This window comes from Porites lutea, chromosome 4, assembly GCF_958299795.1.
Source record: "Porites lutea chromosome 4, jaPorLute2.1, whole genome shotgun sequence".
Lineage (NCBI taxonomy): Eukaryota > Metazoa > Cnidaria > Anthozoa > Scleractinia > Poritidae > Porites > Porites lutea.
In genome coordinates, this window is record NC_133204.1 from 26,958,813 (window position 1) to 26,977,821 (window position 19,009).

General features: G+C 38.7%; 3 protein-coding genes across 3 annotated transcripts; all 3 read right to left on the minus strand.

Moving 5' to 3' along the window:
* Nucleotides 1-949: 949 nt before the first annotated feature.
* Nucleotides 950-2,790, minus strand: LOC140935207 (tRNA dimethylallyltransferase-like). The gene has a single exon (XM_073384746.1). It carries the CDS (start codon nucleotides 2,774-2,776, stop codon nucleotides 1,304-1,306), a length of 1,473 nt encoding a protein of 490 aa, XP_073240847.1. The 5' UTR covers nucleotides 2,777-2,790; the 3' UTR covers nucleotides 950-1,303.
* A 3,476-nt stretch (nucleotides 2,791-6,266) lies between these two features.
* On the minus strand, nucleotides 6,267-7,269 carry LOC140935511 (beta-3 adrenergic receptor-like). The gene has a single exon (XM_073385067.1). It carries the CDS (start codon nucleotides 7,249-7,251, stop codon nucleotides 6,289-6,291), a length of 963 nt encoding a protein of 320 aa, XP_073241168.1. The 5' UTR covers nucleotides 7,252-7,269; the 3' UTR covers nucleotides 6,267-6,288.
* Nucleotides 7,270-11,164: 3,895 nt separating this feature from the next.
* On the minus strand, nucleotides 11,165-12,309 carry LOC140935209 (beta-3 adrenergic receptor-like). Its single transcript, XM_073384747.1, has one exon. The coding sequence runs from the start codon at nucleotides 12,297-12,299 to the stop codon at nucleotides 11,319-11,321; it is 981 nt and encodes a 326-aa protein (XP_073240848.1). The 5' UTR covers nucleotides 12,300-12,309; the 3' UTR covers nucleotides 11,165-11,318.
* Between the last annotated feature and the right edge of the window lie 6,700 nt (nucleotides 12,310-19,009).

Consider the following 19,009-nt stretch of genomic DNA (forward strand, 5'->3'; position numbering starts at 1 on the left):
GGAGATATGGTCACATGTTCAATAAAGTGGAAGATTGGTGCCATATCTCGGAGACTCCTGGATAATCTGAGAGAAATGGCACAGATATTGCCATTCCTGACAATGACTAGTGGTACATATCCAATGCAAACTTTTCTTCCTCTCATTGGCCGAGAGCCCACCATGTGACCTACAAATAACTGCCTTCAAATAATGGTCTGCTCATGTGCAATGTCATCCAACTGTGTTTGTCTTTGTTGTGGTTCAATTTTATCCTTGGTTTAAATTTTAATCTTCTTTTGTTTTAATTTCATTGTCAGACATTACCATACCCAAAAACAAAATAAAAGAAAAACTAAACCAAGGATAAAATTGAACCACGACAGTTACAACTAATATTCTGTTCATTTGTAAATGAAACCACGCTTTTCTCCTTTTTGCGTGAAAATGGCAGATCGCTTTGCTTCCTGAAGATATCAATTAAAAAACAAACTCGGTGACCAAGTGATTAAACAATTATTATTGAACTGGGTTATTGCAAAGTACCATGATTTGTCAGTGTCACGCAGATCATCTACTCGCCACTCACAAATCACGACATTTTGCTCAACCTCGTCCAGAAATTGTTAGTTATTTCTTTTGTTATGTTTGTTTTGTTTATTATTATTATTATCAATATTATCATTTTTTATTTATTTATAAACAAAAGGAATGTTAATTTTTTACTATTTCAGAACATAACACAGATAAACACTTAGCTCTAAAAATTTTCTGTTACATCTATTAAAATAATAGTACATGGCTAACAAAATTTAAGCTAAGCAATAAGTCTTATGTGCATACTTAAGTGAAAAATAATACGTGAATCTGAAGAAAAGCTCCTTGGATTTTCTTTGCAGCAACAGTGTATGTGAGTGCAAATACTGTATATAATATTTATAAGAAACCAATGAAATGTTCTGTGAATTTTCCAAGGTAGTTCTGAAAAAGAACTAGCTAAGTTTAAAGAGAGTAGCCTGCATAACAGGCACCTTATGTGCCAAGCGAGGCAAATGCAGCATCATAGCAAGGTGTAGGCCAATGGATCTTTGTAGCTTAAAATTCATATGGTACACAAACACCGTGATGGGAGGCAAAAAAATGCAGTGGGACCTCCAAAAGAAAGGAATTACCATTTTTAATTAAGCAACTCCTTGGTTTTTCTTGCCCCATTGCATTGTTAGCGTCCTAGCAAGGTGTTTTTGTACCCATGACTGTCTAGCAGCAAAAGGCCCATTAAACAAACAGCGGTCACTTTATACTCTCAACACACCTCATTTTAAATCTAAGCTACATCAAGATCTGATTTTCTGTTTCTGAGCTCTCTTTTCAAATGCCATTTATGTTTCTTTGATCTCACATGTCTGCTCCAGTTCTCTTCCCCAAGAATAACACGGTTATCACAGATCTCACATACGTGCCTTGCATGCCTGTCATCTGTAACAATCACCCTCGAAAGAGGTTCATATAAAGGTTTTTCCCCTTTCATTAACTTATCCAAAACATCTAATGCATTTTTAAGAACATTGCTCTCCCAGTTTTCAAGATCAGTGACATCAAGACCATACACATTAGGAGCAGAGGACTGCGGGCGTGCCAAAAATCGGTTTTTCACCCATGTCATTTGCTTTTTAGCATATCTGCAGGTAGTAGATTTCATGCTTTCAACACATAGAGATAAAAGAGCTTTATCTCTGTCAGAGGCTTTAGATTCATCAAACATCTTTCCCTCCTGCTTGACAAGAAACTCATGGAAATCTCTAAGGCCAATTGACTGAAAAATGCCTTCTGTGTATCTCACTGTGGTTTCTTTTTTCCCAAAAACAGAGTTATATTCCCTGTGGAAATTTAACAGCTCATTAATCAAGCCTCTTTCCAGCATTTCATCAACTCTTTCATCTAATCGTTTATTTAAAACATCTCTCTCACACTGTAACCAGAACACGCATATGTCATCGTATCTCAATGGTCCACCATAAGCACTGCCTCCGTTTCTCTGCTGCTGCTCTCTCAGAAGCTGACTGTGCTGTTTGCCATGCTGTTCATAAACCTGAAGACTGCGAGCAATTTTTCTGGAATCCCTTGGGTGGAGACGATCTGCCATAACAGGATCAACCTCCCTGAGTCTTTCATAGAGACTGGGTTCATAACTTTTGCTCTTACAATTAAAAATTTGTCCTATTGCCTCATCATGGCAAGACATTTGATCAGGCTGGCTGGATTTCTTGCCTTCATTGCACATTCCTTTCTCACAAATCACCCGAACAGAAGATGCACCTTCCAAAATTTGAATATCCTTTCGCCTTTTGATTGCTGTTCTAGGCCCCTCTGATTCATCCTCATCGCTACTTGAGCTACCAGAAGTACCATCAGGTTGATTGCATGCATCGTCAATCAACATATCCCACAAAACAGATTCAATGTAATAATTTGTGCCTCCTGCCATTATAGGAATTTTCCCTCTCTTCCTGATGTCATCGATCAATGGTATGGCCATGTTTCTGAATTCTACAACTGAAAATTCCTTCGGCGCCGACACGAAATCGATCAAGTGGTGTGGACACTCCAAAAGCTCTTCAGCGCTAACTTTGTTTGTTAAAATGTCCAGACCTTTGTAAACTTGCATGGAGTCGGCGCTAAGGATTTCACCACCAAATCGTTTCCCAATTTCGATAGCCAATTTCGATTTTCCTGTTCCCGTGGAGCCCAGAATTACCACAACGGGCAAGCGACGAAGATTGCCCATTCCAGCCGCCATCTTAGCTCGCAAGGAAAAGCATGGCACAGGCAGCCCACTTTGGTATACAGCAACCAGTGCCAGACTTCTCTCTAAAGTCTCTGAATTGAGTGGTTTTTGATAACAACTGGAATAGACTCTCAATACACTGTGCCAGTCCAGGAGGAGTACTACGACTTCGAATACTATTTTCGCCTGTTATTATTATTTTTGACACTCAGCAAAGGATAATACCGGTAGGACTTATTCAGAATGGTAATAGGACGGAGTGGAGTCCAATTCGGTCTGTAATCATGATAGTGTTAGCGATCGTCCGATTTGTTTAATCACGGGTGGGATTACAGAAACTTTGTGATATTTCAAGCTTTTCTAAAGTTTAAAACACAAGATATTCCGAGAGGTTTTTTCCCCCTAGAAGTGTAAATAAAAACCATTTAATTGCCTCGCGATGGGTCCAATTACTGCTAAAATCAGGACAGTTGATGAACCAATGAAAACTTTATTTACAGGACAACCAATATATTACCAGTACAGACTACCTGCAAATAGCGAAGCTAATCGAGGCAGGTATACGTAGTGTAGAAACGTATCCATTATTCTTAAATTACAATATTAATACAAAGAATGTTACAAAATGATAAATATTATGGCCAATCAGATTTGGGAAATTTGCTATGGTTATAATTAAACACAAAAACTAAATTGCCCCGGTTATAAAATTGATAACTAGTCCGCGAGATTTATGGTCTCGATTAACTGCGAAAGCAAACTTTATTTTTAATCCATAAAAGTTACCAAAGAGAGCAGAGTTTTTGCAATTGCACTCATTTGCCCTTTCCGCGAGTGTTCGTCGAGAAAGTTGGCACGAGGGCACAATGGGAAGTGAAGGGGGAGGGGAAGGGGAGAAAAGATAACACTTACCAGCAAACCCCATCATGATTTCGCCCACGAAAGCATTTTCTGATTGGCGCAGTGTAGCATTAGTAGTGTTGATTAAAGAAGGAACAAAAATCACTCAAACCAGATATGTTATGTCTAGCCGAACATAAAATGCTTTGGCTAATATTGTGGTGGTCGTACTTCAGCGAAGGTCTTCTCAGATCTCGCTAGGAGGGTCTGTTCAGGATCTCCAGGGGTCTGTTCTCAAAATACCATCAGGAATTAGGGGAAAAACTCTGGCATTCAGGTTACCTTTCTTGCTGAAATTGTAACAGTTAGAACAAAACTGAATACAAAATTCGCAATCCTGACTGCAGAGCGTTGATTTATTTGGGGCTAATATTTTGGGTAACAAAAATAGCCTTCCTCAGGCCAGAGCTACATTCAGTTTTTAATTAAGACAATGACGTCTAGCTCTAGCATCTCTACATTAGAGATCCCGCAAGAATGAACCAGTCGCTTTTATTTACGCGTTAAGTGGACCTCTGAATTCAAAGGTTTTTTGTAACAGTTAGGCGACCCTGCCTAAACTGCGAGCAGTCCCTCTTTTTCTTCAAATGTAGTGAGGGGAATGCACACGGGCGAGAGACGCAGGAAACAAGGGCGGCAGCCGTAAAAGAAAAAAGAGGGTTTCTTTCCTTCTCGCCCCTTCAGTCACGCGCGTTGTCATTTGCATGTCTCGCGCGTTTCGCAAAAAACTGAAAAGAGACTGCTTAATTACTGCTTGATTCTAAAGCGCACGACTCTTGACCAGTGCGCTTCGTATTGTATCCTTGATTCTTCATATCACAATTAATCTCCTACTCAGATTTCTGATGGACAAAGTCGAATCCGTCCATAACAGATAAACTGGAGAGAGCGCCACAAATAACGAGGGATGGGGCGAAAGATTCGCACAAGACCTTTGAGAGGCATATCTATGATTCACTTGACACGCACCTTTCCAGGAATAACGGATTACGGCTGGTTTTTGAAAAAAAGCATTCAACTGAAACAGCGTTAATTCGACAAAAATTACGTGTCTGGTCTCGTGTGCTTTGATTATAGTAAAGCCTTGACTTGATAAATCACGAACTTCTCATAGCTAAACTGAAAGCATATGATATTGATGATAGTAATCTACGATTATTCCAGAGTTATGAAAGCGATAGGTTATTAAAAACGGCTACAGGTGCTCCTTGCTTAATATTACAAATGGGGTTGCTCAGAAAAGCATTCTTGGCTTTCTTTTCATAAATGAACTGCCCTCAGAGATACCAAATTTTATAGTAGACATCTACGCTGATGATACCACCTTTTCATGACCTTTTCGTTTTGTGCACACTGCTCATTGACAGTTTGTGTGATTGGTCTTCACGAAATCGTATGGCTCTTAATACTAATAAGACCAAATCAATGCTGGTAACTGGAAAACGACTAAAATCACAAATAAATAGGTCTGGTCTGGATCTGCAGGCCGGTGGTGTAGCCATTGAACAAGTCATGCACCAGAACCTGCTTGGGGTTACAGTTGACATAGAACTTACCTTCAAAGAACATTTTGATCAACTTTGTGAGAAAATTAGCCCCAAGATTGGCCTTTTAAACAAGATGCGTACCTACCAACCAATTAGAGAAGGAGAATTGTTCTACAATGCCCTAATTAAACCGACAATAATGTAATGCATGGCGGGTGTGGACTTCTTGCTCTGACAATGACCTCAAGAGAATTTACGACTACAGAAAAGGACTGCGCGATAAATTCTTGGTGTAGATTCAAGGACGAGGGTAGTATAATTTTAAGAAGCTTAAGTGGTTACCGTTCTATGATGACGCTAAGATAAATAAGTGTGTTCTACTTTAAAAGGCATTGCAAGGCGAATCACCTGATCATGTATATCAAGGATCTTTTAATTACGAACAAATCACTACACGGTAGAGAGACGAGACAAGGCCAACATAACTTCGTGTGCCCAAAGTTTTGACACATCACCAAAGCGGGAAGGTCTTTTAGCGTCAGTAGCGTAAAGTTGTGCGGGAACAGTCTGCCTCGGATATTAAATGGAAAAACAGTCTTTCATCTTTTAAGAATACTTTGTTAACTTATTTTAGAGATTCTTTTATTGACATCGATAATTTTGAGACCTTATTGTAAATAAATCTTGTATTGTTAGGTTAGTTAATTTAGTCGAAGGCCACTGTCTTATCAGCTTCTTCCCTTATGTGATAACTTATTTTACTGATTCTCATATTGATATTAATAATTTTTAAGCACTAATATTGTATCTATATATCTGTAATTTTTAGGTTAGTTTAGTTGGAGGGCCACTGGTTTATCAGCTTCTGCTGTTATGTGTTTACCTTCTTTTTTAAATAAAGTTGATTGATTGATTGATTGACTGACTGATTGGTTCATCCTTGACACCCTATTTCTAAAGGAGCCTCACTCGTTAGTTTAATTTTTTAGCATAACTAGGACTATGTACATGCAGTGTGTAGCCTAACATATCAGCCATCTCCTCGCCCCGCTCATTTCCCCGGAGCGTTCAGACGGTGACCACTTCCGTTACTAGCCAGAAGCTGTACTACTAGCTGCTGGCATTGAAAACAAATTTTTAGCGACTTCCACTTTGTAAAGATGAAGTAAATGCTTCAACCTCCCCTCGTCTTCTACAAAGCTTTCTTTTCACTTCTCTCTTGATGTCCTCCTTTAATAATGCATAAATAAACGGATTAATAGCCGAGTTCGCTACCATTAACAAACGGGATGAAAGTACTGTTCCAGAAGAAATGGGACACGACAGTTTAAAATAACTGCAGAAATGTCGATATGCGGATATCAACCAACACAACACAAATATCAGCAAAACCAGACTAAAGACCCTTGTTGCCGATCTTTCTTGCTTCATTCGTTGTGAATTTAAAGCTCTCGATCTCCCTGCGTTCTGTTCCACACACAGGGCGCGGATTTGCCGAGAATGTTTTCGAGAAACTACGAAAATGTGTCCATAGATGAGCAGCATTACGACACACGGAAGGATGTTAAAGCTGACGATTTGGATTGTTCCATAGATCATCTCTGCTCTCTTTTTCCGCTCCGCTGATTTTGAGATAATCCAAGCGAAGGGAATGACTGAAAAGGAAATTGGAATCATCCAAGCCGCGACTATCCACTGAAGAACACGCGAGTCGGTCATGTTCTGGAAATAGGTCAGCGGTTTTACAACAGAGAGGTAACGGTCAGCGGTCATTGCACACATATTGCCAATAGAAACGAACAGCAAAAGGTCAAAGAAGAGGATCATAACCGCGTCGTTGCATTTCGTTAAAAGAGAGCAAGATGTAGAAACGGGAATCACAAATACTCCGACCAAAAGATCAGCGACAGAAAGGGACAGAATAAACCAGTTAGACGTCGTTTGAAGCCGGTGGCGCGTGGCAATGAGGTAGATTACAGGACCATTTCCCGCCAAAATCACCAACCCAATTATCCCTCGTAGAAACCAATACCATATTCCGACTCCATCGTCGAATTTTGGCGTTAGCGCCGTTTTATTGGAAATATTAACGTTTTCCATTTACGTCTGTCATAGGAACTTCATCCTGCTACTACATAGAAAAAAAAAATTAAATTAAACAGTGTCATCACTTTTTGCTCAGGTCTTAATTCACTCTGTCTTCCCTGTGTGGTATAGGATCTGCAAAGAAAATCAATTAGTTGTGATTGTAGCGATAGGTAGATTTTCCGTGATTGAAAAAAAAGGTGTGATCGAATAACACCTACTACGTCTCGTGTCTGGTGCCTTTTAAGAGGATAAGTAAAACCGACACGTTTCTAATTTCTCAGATTGATATCTTTCCTCATTTAATTAAGCAAGAATAATCAGTTTCCTTTTTTCAGTTACGCAAACTAACTTACGTTAAAATCTTTAGTTGATCCAGTGGGGTTCATATGCTTTTTTACGTAAGAGACAAACCTAAAAACATCTAGATGTTCTTCTTGTCAAATCCCTGAGCTTCGGCTTTTTAAGCCTTCAAGCGACAGCAGGAAATCCGTCTGAATTCGATCGTTGAGATTTTTCGATTGTAGTTGAACGACTATTTGTTTTTTATTCAATTCGAAGATATTAGAAAACCGGCGTTCTGTTTGACCAGCTGCCAATTTCAGTAACGAGACAAAAAGCGTAGATTAGAAAGATAGTCATGAGAAGGCGGAATTTGTGTTTTTGCTGTTAAAAAATAAAAGGGTTAATTTGCTTCCCCAAAGAGAAATAAGAAAAAATAACTGTTTAGTCTTTGAACGAAATTATGCACTGCCTTTCTCGAATGAATTTTGTAGTGCAGGCAATGTGAATGTGTAGATGTTTCCTTGGGAATTAACAAAAATGTTGCTTTTGTTATATGCTTGAGGATTTAATAGATTGAGCTAACATTAGCAATTTTTGTCTTATTTAACGTGCTTTCCCCATCCACGAGGCACAAGTTTGGATAGTCATGGTACTGCTGAACACTACCACTTTCGCATAAAATCAGCAACAAACTCTTTCAGCAAGAAATCAGTCTTCACACAGTCTTGAAAAATCAAAATCTGTTCTTTTCTTTTCCAGTTTTTTCTGGTTTTCTAAGTCAAAAAACCAAATAAGCAATTCAAGAAAAAGAAACTCGACAGCAGTTGTACTTCATTTTGTGGCAGCAGCACAAGAACACGATAACTTAAACGAATACTTTCCTTTACCAAATTTTAGCAACCTGAATGAACTTTAATCAGCGGGCCTCATACAAATTTGGCTGAGAAAACAAATGTACAACACCGTTATACAGGAATCAAAAAACACTGATCTATCCATTTCTCAACTCGTTACTTAAAAGGTACTCACCAAAATGGTATAAAGAACATACCAATCAAAAAATTGGGCAAAGGAGAAATACCATATTCGTATAGTAGTAGTTACTGACTTATTGATTTTGGAAGGAGAGTATTACGCGAGGCTTTGTTTTCGCGACTGCGATAGGGGGAAATGAAAAATACTGTGTCAGTGATGTCGATGCATAAGCTTTACATAAATATGTTATCTTTCATCATATTTTTCAAGTTTCTTTTTCTTCGAATTTCTTACCATATAGTACTAGTGTTTGTTTGGAGTGTGCATTTTATTTGGAGGATTTTTATGCGTGTTTAACCATGAAGTGCGAGTAAGGTAGTTTCAGTTCCATACCAGATTGAGGATAAGGCTGAGCTTCATCAAGTACTTCATTGACCGTGTTCAGGAATAAGAATGTGCGAAAATTTTGTTGCAAATCTCTTGTACCGTGATTATTGGGCCGCTTGTACGTTACATATACCGGGTTATTTTATTTCAAGCAGATCTCTAGCTATTGCAAAGCAAAGAGAGTCAAAACGAGTGATTTTTAGGGTTTATTTATTTTATTCTTATTTTGGAATAGGGTCAATCAAACACGTCTCCCATAGAGTTTTGTTTACTCACAGAACTACTATATTCAACATTCCAGTTTTTATCAAAATGCATGGACTTACCGATAACGTGATGAGTCAGGTCGTAAAAGCTTGTTTTCTAAGAACAGAAAGAACGCTAGTTGATATCCTCGTGTAGTTTTTTTTTATAAATATGAGAACTCATTTCCCGTGTTTGCGTTCTCCTCAATTTATGTTGGAAGTCGGTCTATGACAGCGTTAAAAACAGCTGACTTTATGTAGCAAATAAGAAATTACTTTCTATAGACATTTAATCAAGACCAAACCAATGCTGCTTCGATTTTAGTAATTTTTAAACTTGTAGCCTGTTGATGTTCATGTGCCTTTCATTAATTTTCCGTCGCCTACATCCTCTGCTCTGGGTATATCCTTATAAAACTGACATTTAGAAATGTTAAAACTCACAACATAATTAAAATTTGACGTTCAGCCTCTTTTATGCAATTTCTACGGCTTCCCTTGTTTATAGCCCCCAGCGAACAATTAAGGGTGACAAGATTTCTTGTGAGTCTTATTTTAACGGCGAAATGAAAACTACACTGTTAACGGAAACATTACTGATAAAATGTACCCATGTTAAGATCCAGGATAGAAAGATCTTGTTGGGTTGGCTTTCCGCTCCAATTTGGATTTAACAAATTCATTTCCAGTATATTTGATACACGAAAACGAGAAACAATTTTTATTCATATATGGAATGCGTATTCAAGTACGTGCGAACAGGCAAAGTAGGCTCGCGCGCTTCGCGCGCGTGAGATTCTTACGCTGTTCTTACGCTACGCTAAACCGATATTTAAACCCGACTGTGGGAGGCTTGTACTTGTACTTGGAAATTGCCCTCAAATACTAAATAAAACAAAGCAAAAACATATAAATGTTTGATTTGCCAAAGAACTATAACGCGTGCCAAATGATTGCAGTTAGAAAGTGTCACAGTTTATTGCTGTTAGAGGCCGTAGTTCCCCTTCACTCTTGTCACGGATTTTCTTGGTCCATATAGACAATGTACGTGCATGGCTGCGTTTTAGAGGGCTACATCCTCAAGGCAAGTTTCAGTCAAAACTTTTTGCAAATTACTGACATAAATTTCCCTCCAACTATGTAAGCTAGCCCAATCGTTTTTAAGACCCAAATTTCCCTCCAAGTATAAGCCAAGCCGATTTTGAAACGTAATCTTCCAAAAATAAGCCCCTCAAAAACGGCCTTTGAAAAATATAAGCCCCGGGGCTTATTTTCGGAATTTTACGGTAGATCATTACATGGCCGCTTATTGACACCAAAAATTACCTTCTCGGTCGTGCTGTGCTCTGCAATTATGAAATATTTTACAACACTCAACAAAAATTTCGTATCTCCGAGAGGACATGTAATAGCCTCTATTTAATCTCAGCGCTTTGTTGTCTCTTTGTTCTCGATCTTAAATTGCTGGAGTTCCTTAGCCAAGAGTCCTTTTGTACCAAAAATGCAGCCTGAAGCACATACTGGGCGAACCCCACAATCTGGACGGTCAGCTTTCATGGCAATACCAAAGCGAGCGGATCTGACATACTGCATACGATTGCAACCCCGCCGTTTGATACCGATGCCCTAGGCAAGTTCAATCTGTTGGCTGGGAATTAACAAAGCAGATCTTCCACCGAGGAAATATAAGTACAAATTCTATGCTTTTCTCTATTTAAGTTTTTGTGGAGAAATTCCAGGGTTACCCAACGTCAATTTTCGGAAAATATCTGTCCGGAAGACGATTTGAGATCTAGAATTTTTTCGGAACATTTGTTGTAAAATTTCTTGCTTGCCTGCCTCTCCTAAGATTTTCGAACATCTAAAAATGGTATGATTGCCGATTTTTAACGGATTTTTACCCCAAAAAGGTCACCTAGAATTTTCGGGAGCTTTTTTTGCGGCTGAAATTTTCAAAAAGGTAAGTTTTGATCCCTGTGATTCAGTTCGGATCACTTGTCTTTCAGCTGGGAAATCCGAACAGATGAAAACTTTTTAGGAGATAAAAATATGCCTATATCTACCGTTAAAATACTAAAATACGTTTAACAATGCTATGTTTAAGTGGTTTTGAACTATGTTCTCGTTGGGTGCCCCTGAAATTCTAATACGCATTATATGTGTTCAGAATCTTCCGGTCGAGGTTAATTTTCAAGTATAGGAGTCTGCAATGACAGGTCTGCGGCCACAGAAAGAGGCATCATTGACGCAGGAATTGCGTCTAAAGAGCCTCCTCTTTACTTCCTTTTTTATGTCCTCCTTTAGAAAAGCGTAAATAAATGGATTGATAGCCGAATTTAACAACATCAAGAGTCTTGATGCCGACACTGTTCCAGAGGAAATATGACATGGAAGTTTTAAGTAATCACAGAAATGTCTATACGCAGATAACATCCAACAGAACAAAAAAAATATTACAACCATTCCAAAAACTCTTGTTGCAGACTTTTCCTGTTTTATTTGTCGCCTAGTCAACATGTCAGAATCCTCACTGTTGAGTTTGACGGTAAACGCACGAATCTGTCTCGCGTGCTTATGAGAAATGTGAAAAATGTGTCCGTAGACAAGGAGTATTGTGAGGCAAGGAAGAACGTTGAAGGTGATTATTTGGACAGTTCCATAGATTCTGTTTGTATTTTCCTTTTTATTTTGCGACGATGAAAACATCCACGTGAAGGGAATGAGTGTGAAGACGATTGGTATTAACCAAGCTGCAATTATCCAAAGGCGAACGCGCGAGTTGGTCATGTTCTGCAAATAGGTCAACGGTCGTACCACAGAGAGGTACCGGTCAGCGGTTATGGCGCACATGTTGGCTATGGAAACGAAAAGTAAAAGGTCAAAGTTCAACTTCATAACCGAAATGTTGCAATTCGTCCACAGGGCGCAAGAAGTGGAAACTGGGATCAGAAAAACCCCGACGAAAAGATCAGCCAAAGAAAGGGAGAGAACGAACCAGTTAGAAATTGTGTGGAGTCTGTGACACGTGACTATGAGGTAAATTACCGGACCGTTTCCCGCCAAAATTAGCAGGCCAATTAATCCTCTTAAAACCCAGTACCATACACCAACTTCTCCAGAGACTCGTGATGCCTTGACTGAAGTCGTGTCATTAAACGTGAAATTTTCCATGTATCAGTAGTGTTTGTTTGTCGCTTTGAATACTGTAGAGCGAAAGAGAAATCAACAATTAGTCAATAAGAATTGTCCACGCAAATTTTCAGTGGGTGAAAAATAAAAATATACATTGCTTAAAACAGAGAAGAAACGTTGAAATAACACAGCAGGACATGGGAGAATTAAACAACAGAGAGGGAAATTAAAACAGACTGCAATAGCCCACTTTCGAGTTCCAAAAACCCTCACTGTCAAAATAAGGCCAAGTGCACAACCTTTCTTGTGAAAATGAGTTTTATTTGCATGAGAATGAAAAGTCATTTCCATATCAAAGGCTGAGCACTTAACCTCGTTTTGATACAGAGGTGTGAGGGAACTCGGAAATGGCCTGTTAAACTCTTTTTAGTCTTATAAGTCAATAATTTTTACAGATTTTGACTTTTGAATCTTAGATTTCTTAGTGTTATTTTCCTCTTTCGATTTTATTTTATTATTTTTTTTAGCTATTTATGAGATAATTACAGGACCCCTTTGATAACAGTTCTTTTTATTAGAACTGATTGATAGGTTTATCCTGAATAAATATTCGCGTTATTATTATTATTATTAAAGTGTTTGAAAATTGTTGAGCGTATGATTTTTTTCCTTTGTTTGTAACTTAAATTTGAATTATTCTCAGTACCTGAAATAAAGCAAGAATAATTTCATAACAATAGATATCCCACAATTCCTGGCGTTGTATATATTACCACCATTCTTCCTATTGTGTGCATTTGTCCAATAACATCTCAGAGGGGCATCAGCGCCCCACCCTCCCAGCCCCAACAGGAGCCGATTCCCACGGTATGACGCCGTGCCCTGCCTTCAATGCATGTGAATGTACCGCTGTCCACACCTGTGGACAACGACCATTTTGACCCCTGCATATCTCATTGTATATTCATGTGTACTGTAGGTAGTGAGAATGTGTTACAATAAACAAAGGACGCCTGGACGGGGAAAGAATTGTCCGCCATTTTCCTCCTTCCATGTTGCCTAGCATCGCGCAACCCTTTTTTCATGCAGTCATTTACCTCGTCTCGCGCGAGTTTCGAGGCAACTCTCTCGACCACACTCTTCGGTGTAAACCGAAAATACACGTTGTAATTATCACTATCATTATTAAAGGCTCGTAAATACGACTATATTTGTTTTTTGGCCCTTCGGTGCTCTTTTTAGCCTGGTTTAACGAGCGAAAGTCTGTCTGGGGACAGACGCGTCTGTCTGTCGGTATTATAAAGTGCGTCTGATGAATTAAACGGAAGATTAACAAAGTATTCATTTCTAGCTTCCTGGTTCATCGGGAAAAATGCTTCTGGCTGAAAAAGTGAGTTCCTTAAAACTTCGCCCAGTTTAGAGATATCACAGGCCTCGCGATTTTCCGCCCGCTGTTTTTGTTGCGTTAATATATTTGTTGATGAACTAAAAATTGTTTTTGGTGTCTCAATTGAGTGAAATTAGCGGCTTACCTGATAATAGCTATGAAAGCTCAAAAGTGCGCCTTGAGTTTTGGTCAGCAATATATTTCAACATATTTTCGTCAAAGCATATCGGTTATTATGCCTAAAAACATGTTTATAAATGTTTTGGTTTTGATCTAAGTGTGTCATAAGTACATTAACATACAGAAAAGGTGTTGTTTGCTTTCAACAGGAAACACAACTTGACGTTCAAAGACATTTATCAATGGCCACTTTTCTTTTTCTATTTGAAACTTCTTGTTTAGTTTTTCACAACGAACGCAACCAGTCTTCGATAAATGCGCGACAAGTCAGAATTTTAAAAAAAAATACCATCGCTTACCGAGGAGTCTAGTAAATAGCATTTATTAACCTAGGTGAACTTTTTAATTTTTTTGTACAGTCGACTCCCGATAATTCGAACCTTCAAGGGAATAAAAAAAGTTCGAGTTATCGAGTGTAAAATTATATAAAAAATGATCTGAGGGGAAATGAAAATTGCTTCGAGTTAGCGGGAAGTTCGAGTTATAGAGGGTTCGAGTTACCGGGAGTCTACTGTAGCTCATCAGCACTTCAGACGGATTTTAATTTGTCTTCCTAAGAGCTATCTACTTCCCGTCTTCGGTTATTTACAAAGCTAACTGAATTGATTTTGATCAAAGTTGGGGGAAAAATACACAGAAAGTAAGTAAAATGAGAGTTGGTGATAAGGAGGAAAAACTGAAGTCCAATGTCAGTTTAGTTCCCATTTTCAGTACGGAGGTTTTCTAGCGACAAGCGATCATTCTTGTGTCTTCGTGCGTCCTGCCTCCTGCCAGGCGCTTAGCTTTTACAGGCGAGCGTGAAACGTGAGTGCCGTCTCGTCCGTTTTCTCCTCACCGCCTTCCTGTGGGCGCAAGTTTACAGCGAGAGAGATACATTTGGGTACGAGGCAGGTCTTAAGTCATTGACAAGTGCGCACGCAGCTATGAACATTCCATCTACCCAAAAAGGTGCCATTTCACCAAAAAAAATAATAACAATAATAAAAGGAAATAGGTTTGTTTGTGGAGACAGAGCAGCTGGCTTACATGATATAATCTGAGATAGAAAGAAAAAAGCCTAAGATGATGGATCCGTCCGTGATCTGGGCAATAAATCGACAGTTAGTTATAGGCCGGTTCCGAGAGCTTCAATGAATATTTCTTTCGGTGAGCTTTCCTTTGCTCTTTTCTTTTCGTCTTTTGTTTTTTCTCTTATTCCAAAATGAAATTTCTAACAAAATGAGTTGGAGATCGACTTTTCCACTGCAACACCGTGACACCATTTCATCTTTGCAAGCTGTTGAGCCACTTGCGATTAACATCATTGCCCTCAGATTTGCCTTTTTTTTCAATTTTCATAGAAATAATAATGATAATTATTATTTATTTTCAAATTGTTTCTTGAGTTTTTCTTTTTTAAAAAAGGTGAAAGAAACCGCCTCATTCAATTAAAACAGCCGTTTTTTTCGTAGGTTGTCATAAAGACGCGGACATGTAAAACGGAAGCCTGCGGGAACAAGGATAAAAACGGAGAGTGACTAATGACTGGCAAACTACGCACTTCGAAAAACCGATTTTTGAAAAAAAAAACAATGATACAAAAGAAAAGAAAATCAATACAATGACGATAGACTATCAACGTTAGTGGAAGACACATTCTACCCTTTTGTCCCAACTGGCTGACCTTGTGTTGAGTTGAGATTTTACATGACTGGTAATTTTAAAGTTCATTGATTAAAAGGGAAACAATTTTGGGTTTGAAAAATACTGCCGAAATAAAGTAAAGATACTTTGCTTTCACACCCTATTCCCGCTGGGGATTTGTTTGTAATTGTTGTTAGCAGGTTTGTTTTTATCGTATATGGCTTGTCTCCTGTTTATATACACTTGCGGCTTCAACTATTCCTCTTACAGTTAGTTAACAGTCCTACGTAAAGCCCCCCTCCTTTATTGCGCCCTTGTGCCTTGGAGTCAATCTGTGAAACAATAGATCAGTTCGAGCTAGTTCGATAATTTTGCTTAGGTAGCTAGAGGTAGCCTACGTGTAGTCGCACCCCCCCCCCCCCAGTTTTTCCTTTGTCGGGGGGAGGGTGAGGCCTACACATAGGCTAAGCTGGAGGAGGTGAATTCCAAACTTTGTTTCGTACGTGCTAACTTTACAAGTGTCGCTGTATCGCCAATCGTGACGATAAGGATGATAATGGGAAAGATTTGACCAGCCCTGGAGGCCTTTCTTAAATCACGTACTGCAACATTGCGTTGACCGTTGTATCTTAAATCTTCATTGGTATACATCTAAATTGTTACGAGCCCTTTTTTGAATCTCACAAACTGCAATCAAAGTTCTTTGATGCTATTATTATGGATTTGGGAGCTTTACAAGCTTTCTAAACTAAAAGCAATCGTATTTTGGTCTTTTTCTTGTCAAGGAACCTGGAGGAGCTCTTCCTTTGCGAGCGGTTTACTTTTCTGGATACTCGATATAAATATTAGTGCAAGAATGAGTTGCGCAAAAACCTCGCTGGAGTGTACTATCAGGTGTAATAACTCGGCTTCGCCTCGAGTGTTTAATCCTGCTCATTTTTTAAACAGTACTGAATACGGACAGTCCTTCAATACGGAAGGGTTCTATGGCCCGCTCAGCGTCCGTATTATGAACGGGGTTTGACTGAATTTGTTTTCTTTTCCTCTTAAGCTAATGAAAATGCAAAGTAGTAATAAAAATTCTATTTCCACTAGATATTGGATTATCAGGAGATGAAGCTGAGAGACTAACTGAGGAACACTACTGCACCTATCAATCAAACAGTTCAATCAGTAAAATAATCTTGACTTACCAGTCAAAAATTCAATGTCAATTCAATTTACTTTGCTTATTTTGTATATTTAACAGTTTTAGAACCCTGAAGAAAGACAGCAAAGAATTTAAAAGAAAGAAGTCTAGTTCCATCAAGGTATGATAGTTAAACATTTATAAAATTTAAGATGAAAAGATTCGAACTGAATTCAAACTACCCCCATTATTCATCGGTATTCATTTATACACGCGAACGACAAACTCCTTGTCACGAAAATTCAGTAACTCTAATTTAACACATATTTTAAGTTGAAAAAAAAAAGAGGACGACGAAAGCCCCTTACCTGATTTCTACGCGTCTTGTGCTGCTTGTCTTAATCTTGCGCTTAAGCTTACTTCTTTCTATTCACCGAGCGCACGGAAGTATCTGTGGCAAATTAGACTGTTATTTCGAACATGACAAGGCAGGTGTGGGGAAACCAAATAATGATACGGTATACTTTGAAAGGTTTGATATCATTTGACGTTTTTGGACGGAAGCAATCTGAGCGAATTGACGTGAGTGCTGTGTCAGCTTTCAATTTCACAGCGAATCAGTTCAAATGCTACGTGCAAGTTCTTTCGAAAACGTCAGCACGAAATTGCTTAATAAACCATTTAATAAAAACTTATCTCTTTTGATAAAAACACAGCGAGCATTGCTTTTACAAGCTCCCTAATCTTTGCTGGGGCGAAACTGTAAAGAGAAGTACGAAAGATGGGAATTTAAGACAGAAACAAAACTGGGAAAGACGACTGAATTTTTTTTTTATAAACCACTAGATAAGTACTTGCGTATTTTATCTTCAGCGTTCAACAAGCCCCCTTTGTCTTTCCTTCGACGAAAGTAAAAAGAGGCTCGAAACTTCTGCAAGAAGACTAAAGCAAAAATTTACCAAAACAGGCGTTCCTTTCGTTGCGAAATAAAGTGATGTCAGAGTGAGTATAGTTGACTGATGACAACGCATTTTGTCATTCCGATAAGCTGTCTTAGTTTGAAAGAGGAAATAAACTTCTCTTGTCGGGTTTTTAAATTGCTCAGTATTAAAATCAATTCACGGACAACCACGAAACGGTTTCTCATCTTTCATTCAATTTCAGTTTCCTCTGCATGCAATTTTAGAAGGCCTAGTTTTGATAGCAAAAGCATGTAGCTTGCGAGCATCCTCTCTTAATAGGCAGCAAAAGCATGTTCTAAGAAAACCACGAGGATTTTGCTTAGCACGATTTTAATTCCCCCCTGGCATGAATTCGCAGTGAGTTGAAACGAGAGTCCCACTAAAACTTCCTGAGAAGTTTAAAATATACTTTACAAGGGATGTTACACAACTAAGGGATGAAAAAAGATAAAAATATTTCTCTGTTGTGCCAGTGATTCTAAGCATTATGATCTTGCTAGGAAGATTGTAAGTTAGGCGACATGATCATGCCCGTCTTCAGGCAGGATTCTCTCTTGAGGCAGGCTATAATTAGGGACAAAAGTAGTTGACACACTTGTTTAAAACGTGTGCTTTTAACAAACATTTAATTCATTTATTATTCATTCCTTTTAAACGCCGTAAATCCTCTTACCCCCCGAATCAATGTTGTCTGAAGTAAAAAAAAAAAAAGACTTGAGGGTCCAAAATTCAACATTGAATTGGGGGGAAGGGGTAGGGTAGACAGGGAAATGGGATAAGTATATCCACTATGCGAAAAGGGGCCATTTTACGGAAGTGTGTCAACACTTTTGTCCCTCATTGTGTAGCTCTTTCCAGGCTCTGAGATAGTCGGGCCCGCTTTAGAATGCTCGAACACGAAAATTAATCAAAAGAAGAGAAAACCGGGAACACGATATTGATATCAAGATCACACGCACCTTTTTTCGCTTGCCTTTCACCTTACGCTTCATCCCTACTATCTAAGAGCCTGGAACAGGCTACAGGCTGGCGGATTCTGCAAGCGCTGTTCGGGAAGTCATCTTATTCTTCAAAACCAAACTTTTCAGCCGCACGGCTTGAACTTGAGGCGACTTTTCCCTCCGGAACGATTCGCAAAGACGACTTTCAGTGCAGCACATTGTTGCAACATTGTTGCGATATTGTTTACAATTGTTACAAAATTGTTTCAACATTGTCGCCCAAAATAGTGTCTTTGCAAATCGTCTCGTATATCAACTCCTTTAGGAATTACATTTTAAGCTTAAGAGCGTGCTCCAAACGACATTTGAATTACATTACGCGTGCTTTAGTTTAATCTCACCAATGCTCAGTGGCCCGAACGTCTTAATTTTAATAACGTTTATTTTCTCGCTTCAAAATACTTTTTAACTATAAAATACAAGTTTTCATTGGCGCTAGACTGTTTTGAAGTCAGTACCCTCTAAAA